The sequence below is a fragment of the Anser brachyrhynchus genome (assembly GCF_964034855.1).
Source record: "Anser brachyrhynchus genome assembly, chromosome: 25".
Taxonomy (NCBI): Eukaryota; Metazoa; Chordata; class Aves; order Anseriformes; family Anatidae; genus Anser; species Anser brachyrhynchus.
The window spans coordinates 7,458,467-7,464,835 of NC_137718.1; the positions used below are offsets into that span (position 1 = coordinate 7,458,467).

General features: G+C 59.8%; 1 protein-coding gene across 5 annotated transcripts in view; it reads left to right on the forward strand.

Annotated features, from left to right (window-relative positions):
• The window catches only part of KIRREL3 (kirre like nephrin family adhesion molecule 3), a 316,820-nt gene extending 310,891 nt beyond the window's left edge, over positions 1–5,929 (forward strand). For 3 of the 5 annotated variants that reach the window (XM_080567528.1, XM_080567527.1, XM_080567526.1), the window contains 2 exons: positions 4,516–4,602; positions 5,028–5,929. In XM_080567528.1, the coding sequence (XP_080423654.1) occupies positions 4,516–4,602; positions 5,028–5,471 (531 nt within the window). In that variant the 3' untranslated portion in view covers positions 5,472–5,929. Of the gene's footprint in view, positions 1–2,835; positions 3,475–3,508; positions 3,987–4,515; positions 4,603–5,027 lie in introns of those variants that run through there. The other 2 variants (XM_080567531.1, XM_080567530.1) reach the window with 2 other exon arrangements.
• The last annotated feature ends 440 nt before the right edge of the window (positions 5,930–6,369 follow it).

The following is a 6,369-nucleotide window of genomic DNA, read 5'->3' on the forward strand; positions in this document are numbered from 1 at the left end:
CGAAAGGCAGCTCCACATCAGCCCCTTCCCCAGTCCCATACCCTGCGGGAGTGGAGGTGCAGCTGTGGCATGGATGGGGCTTTGCTCTGCTGAAGTGTTTGGGGCTGCAGAGCGACTCTTCTTTTTTTTTCCCCCTAGTTTTTCCTGAAAATCGTTATTGCATTTGTTATTCTGCAGCCATCTGTGACCTCCACAGTGCTCTGTGCTTTTCACAAATAATTATTCATGCATCTGTAAATTCATTAACACCTTAGGAGACACGTCATGCTGTCTGATTTGCATATGTTCACGTTGTCTCAGCACAGTCCCCCCCCCCCCAGACGGAGGAAGGCTGCCAGCCCAAAGAGGCCAGCAAGCAAGCAGCCACCAGAAGCTTCGGGCAAGAGCTCCCGTTAACGCGTGTGATCCCAGAAAAAAAAAAAAAAAAAAAGCACGCCTTCTGCAGCGGCAGCTTTGTCTCTTGTCCCTTTCAGCCCCGACGTGCCACGGTGCCCGGCGGCAGCACACCAGTTCGGCTCCGCCGCTGCCTGGCCGCGCCGAGGGGGCGGCAGAGGAGCGAGGCACCGTCAGCTCCGATGCGGTTCAGCCTCATCCGCTGTCAGGGCTCGGAGACGGGGTTGCTACTTCTGGCGGACTAGGGGCTGTGCCTCAGTTTCCCCGCCTGTGAAATGGGGCTGAAGGTGCGGGATGGGACGTCCCTGCTGCCAGGGATACTCATAACAGAGCTGAGCCCAAAGGGACCAACACACAAGAGCATCCCAAATCAAGCGGGGTCCGGTGCAGCCAGGTGGGCCCAGGCATCGCTTTGGAGGCAGAATGGTGAAAACAACAGAACCAGGCCGGTGGCCTTCTCCTTGCTCCACTTACTTTGTGTCCCCATCCTCCTGCTCCATGGGACAAATCCCCACTTTGGTCACACCTGCAGCCACCACCGCACACATCCTTGGCTCAGGAGGTCAGCTCAGGTCCACGTCGAAGAGGAAAAAAAAAAAAAAAAACAGAAATTTAAGGGCAAGATTCATTTCTACCCGCAGCCCAGCTGCCAGGGCATCGTGCCTCTGCCTTTCTCCCCAAGAAATGCTTCAGGCACCCCATGGCCAGCGCCACAGAGCACTGGGAAGCACCAGCAGCACCGGGCTGGCAGGGACGGGCTGATCAGCTCAGAAATCCCAGCAGGGTTTGTTCATTCCTCTGCTTGTTTCCCCACCGGCAGCAGCCGAAGTTGCCATCTCAGGAATCTGTTAAGCAGCGTCCCTTGCCTCCGTTAGGGTTTGACCTGTGCAAGTTTCAAAGTAAGCCTGAGTGTCATCCAATTACCCAACAAGCAGGAAACATTATAATTAAACCCAGAGCAAGGAGTGGGGTGCCCCCCAAGGCAGGGCTCGCGCCAGCCTGGACGGACGGGTTCATCGCCTGCCTCTGTGCTGGGACCCAGCCGGGGGCTCCGCAGGGAGACCCGTTTTAAAAACATATTGTCTCCCGTAATGAAAGCAAAGAATTTAATATCCGGTCTGTTGAATTCACCATCCCAGATGAAAACGGCTTCATTTTGCGGAGCTAAATGAGGGAGAGCTTCAGCATGCGGAGGATTAGGCAGCGCGGTGCTGGAGCACACCCAGCCTGGTGAGCGAGGCGGGTTTGCCAGCAAAGGGAGCAGCCTGGGATTTTAATATTTAAGAATCATTTCTCTGCCTTGCACGACCTTGAGGAGTCACCTTGATGGCTGTAGGAACCAGCGTAGCAAACCTGGTATGTTGCTTTGCAGTGGGGCGTCTTTTGCAGCAAGGGAAACTGAGGCACGAAATGATTACGGATGCCGTGCATCGCACCCCGCAGCCACGTGGGTCCAGAGGGACCGGTGAGGCTTGGGCATGGGGAGGGGGAGAGGGTAAGCGCAGCACCCTGGTCTTGGGATGCTGAAGGCTGCTGGCACCCGGTGCTGCCAGGCGGCGTTAGGAGCTGGCACGCTGTCCCCGGGATCTGGCCATGCCCTTGAGTCGAGCAGCACTGGCAGGAAGGGGCTGGCAGGCACTCAGCTCCAACAAGGCGCCGCGCAGCGTTGTCACCAGCCATCGGCACGGCAGCAGGGTGGCCGAAGGACGGCAGCATATTGGTGGCTTTGTCAGGAGGGCAGCCGGGCACCGGACAAAGCCTGCAGGTGGCACAGGGTGGCTGGGCCCTCGTCGGCACTTGGGAAGGACTCAAGCCCAGCTCTGCCCTGCCCCGGGCACGGATGGGACCCACTGGAAATGGGGACCCAGCTGGTGCCCCCGTGTCCTGCTCTGCTTTGGCCATTCTTCTTTACCCTCCTCCTCCCCTGCTGTCTGTGCATTCATAATCCTTATTAATAGCGGTGATGGAGTTAACTTTTGTCCCCACTCTGCGTATTGACGTGTAGCCACCTGTTTGACTGAGGAGCCTCCTCATTAACAAGCTATTTATGTACAGCAGCTCGGGTGGCATTCGATAGTCACGCAGCACTCCGAGCGCTGCCCACTCCGCAGCAGATGCCCTTTGTGCTCAGAGGGATGGAGAAGATAGAGAAGCCATTTAGCGGGGAAAAAAAAATAAAATAAAATAAAATAAAATAAAAAGATGCAGCAAAAGACACTCGCTTTGGGCGAGCTGGGAAGGAGCTGCCTGTTCCTGCCCAGGTCTGGGTTAAAGGGTCGTGCTTGAGCTTTGCCAGCCGAGGATGGAGAAAGGCGAGGGCTCGTGCCTGTCTCTGGCTGATTTCCCGGCCGACCCGGAGCAGCACGGGCCTGGCCGGTGCCCGTCGGATGTCGGGATGGGGATGAGCGTGGTCAGGCACTCCCGAGCTCTCTGTTTACCCAGGGATCAAAAGGAGAGGAAGGAACGCAAACGAGCACCCCGCTGCCCGCTTGACAGCGTGAGATTGCATTGAGCTAAGCCGTGGCGCGGGCTTTAATAAAGGTCACGTTAATGAATGGCTTAATTTGGGAATTAGAAATGAACGGCTGCGCGTGCTGCGCGGGGACCCAGTGCCCTCTGATGGTGCAGGGGCTCACTGCAGCCCCGCACCCCGGGGGGGGCCCCCAGCACCCCCAGCCCTGGGCACGGGCAGGTCCCCAACGGGCTCCACGGGCGCCCCAAGTCACCATGGCAAGAGGCACCATGAAATGCCTTAGAAGACCCCGGCAAACCCCTGCCACCACTCGACTTTGGTGTTGCAAGGCAGCAGTGGGACCTTGCCTTGGCGGGCGCGCTGTCCTGCCCCGCTCCAGCCCCCCCGTCACCACCAAACCCTAGCAAAATGTGGGAGGAGAAGGGGTTTCTCCAGCGGGGACCTGGGAAATCCTTTGGGCACGGTCTGTACGGCCACGTGCAGCCTCCTGCAGACGTCCTACAGGCTGCAGGGATTTAGGGGCCCCTCCTGCTGCAGGTTCAGCCGCCCTGAGTTTCGTGCTTGGTGACACGTGTGTTTACCCTACTAAATCAATGGCTCTTACAAGCTTGCCTTTTTTTTTTTTTTTTTTTTTTTTCCCAGAAAAACTCAGGTACTTCAATTTATTGCATTTAATAGCCATATCAAAGGCTTTCAGAAGATGAACAGAAAACGCTGTAGGGTGAATTTCCACAACCACTTACCATTTTAAAAAGGGAAAAGAGAGGAAAAAAAAAGAGCAGGCACACACGGAGGAGTCGGGCAGGCCGGCTGTGCGGCCCTGGGTCTGCGAGCGGGCCGGGGCTCGGCGCCTCTACGAGCCAGAGCCGCGCGATCCGTGCGGGCAGAGCTAAAAGGCAGCTGAGAGGTTGGCCGATAATTATTCAGCGTCTGCACAGACCCACCTTCCTGAAGTACGGATAATTAACGTCGTATTCTAATTAATGCGTACATTGCCCCCAATCGCGGTCAGCCTTCAAAAGAAGAAGTAATGATGCGGGGAGGAGCGGGCTGCCCTGGTGAGGCCGGTGCGCCCAGGCGGCAGCATCCATCCCGAGGGCAGCAGCGAGCAGAAATCAACCCCAAGGTGTCGGTTCCTGACCGGTCCCTGCCGGCACCAGTCCCAGCAAGGCCGGGTAAAGCCTCCGGGACTCAAATCTTTTGAGAGAAGCCAAAGTCAAGAATTTAAGGAAAAAAAAAAAATCAAGGCTTTCACCTTAATTATGGCATTAAGGACATGCCAAAACCCATCTGGGATTTTATTTTTTTTCTGAGTTGTTGTCTAGCAGCCAAATTCAGGTTAGGAGGAAAGGATGGGAAAGGAAGAGAAAATAAATAAATAAATAAATAAAGACATTTTGGGGGTTGTTTTGGACAGGGGTGTCACAGTCAGCAATTCACAGCCACAACGGTTGTGAATAATTCACCTTCTGCATCAGCTCAGCCTTTTTGGTCCTGGCCGGAGGGGAAGAAAGCAACTCGTGAGCAGAGCATCAGCTGTGCAGAGGTGCTGACGCTGCCCTGCTGGGGTGGCCCTGGGCAAGTCTTTCCTGGAGTCACCCCCGGGAGCGGGGCTAGGGGTGCTCACGCCCGGTTGCCTCCTTTCCTAGATGGACCGGGGGGAGTTCCAGCAGGACTCGGTGCTGAAGCAGCTCGAGGTGCTCAAGGAGGAGGAGAAGGAGTTTCAGAACCTGAAGGTGAGCCAGGCCCCAGGACGCGGCCTCGACAGCGGCCACCCTCCGTCCGCAGCCCTGCAGACAGAGGTGCCTCCGTGTCCCCCCGGGTGCCGGCGTGGCCCTGTGCCAGCCGCGGGGCAGGATCAGCCCTTCCCTTGCCATGTGCCACCCCTTGGCTCCCGGGGTCACCTCCATCCCCCTGCCAGGAGGGATGCTGCGGTACCCCCGGTGCCATCTGCTGGTCCCAGCACTCTCTGGGGACAAGAAAAAAAATCAAGGTGTGCACCAGGATGGGGGGGGAAGAAGGGGGAATTGGCCGCACAGGGGGATGCCCTGATGCTGCAGCCAGGCTGGGTGGTGGAGGGCATCCCCGTCCTACCCCAAAGAGCTGGAGGGAGTTTGGGGTGCCCTTGATCCCCACCAACACCACCACGCCACCCCTGCAGGACCCCACCAACGGCTACTACAGCGTGAACACCTTCAAGGAGCACCACTCGACGCCCACCATCTCGCTGTCGGGCTGCCCGGCGGACCTGCGCCCTGCCGGCAAGCAGCGGGTGCCCACGGGCATGTCCTTCACCAACATCTACAGCACACTGAGCGGGCAGAGCCGCCTCTACGACTACAGCCAGCGCTTCGTGCTGGGCATGGGCAGCAGCTCCATCGAGCTGTGCGAGCGCGAGTTCCAGCGCGGCTCCATGAGCGACAGCAGCTCCTTCCTCGACACGCAGTGCGACAGCAGCATCAGCAGCAGCGGCAAGCAGGACGGCTACGTGCAGTTTGACAAGGCCAGCAAAGCCTCCGCGTCCTCCTCCCACCATTCCCAGTCCTCGTCCCAAAATTCGGACCCCAGCCGGCCCCTGCAGAGGCGGATGCAGACGCACGTTTGAACCCCGGGGACGCCCGCGGGGCGCGGGCCGGGGGCTCTCCGCTCTAGGACGGTCACGCCGGTGGTGGAAGAGCCAGGACCCGGCCCCCAGGGCAGGGCCGTGCCAGGGGGGAACGGGACCGCTGCACGCTGAGCACGACCCCGCCGAGGATGCGGCGCCATCCCCAAAAGGTGGTGGGGGGGGGTGTTTGGGGCCGCCGCTGTCCCAGCGAACGCCCCCCCCCGCACCCACCCAGCCGCTCGCCTCCGCTTCCCCGCTCCGCTCGCCCCCGGCTCCTCTCCTTCCTTCTTGGTGTTCGGTGTCCATAATTATAGAGTCCGTTTCGGGGGGGTCCCGTGGTGGTGGGATGGGGGGTGGGGGGGGACACACGCCAGCGGGGACGGGGACCCCCCGAGCGCCCCCGGGAAGGGCCTCGCCGCGCTGTATCGCGGGCAATATAAGAGGTGTTTCTCGTGGCACGCCTGGGCTGATGGCCGCGCCGGGAGGGGACGAGGACAAGGATGCTGCCGCTTCCCGTGCCCCTTCTTCCTGCTGTGACACCTCCTCCCCCCGGCAGCTTGGGGTGTGCGGTGACGGCCCCAGGGTGGGGAGGCTGTGGGGGTGAGGACCCCACCGCGGGGGCTCGGTGCACAGGGAAACCGAGGCACGGGGGCGGCCGCTGGCAGGGCCCTGCGGCTCCGTCCCTGCAGGAGCCAGGACGTGGGGCGACACAGCAGGGACACAGCAGGTAAGGGCCCTCTGTGGGGAGGGACAAGGATCCCGGAACACATGCTGGGACACCTGGGGACACACACACCGGGACACGAGCCCAGGAACACGGCCCCCAGGTACACTTGAGGACACGGTGTCGGGGACAGAGGCTGGAGCAATGGGCTGGGGTGCCTGTGGGCACAGGGAC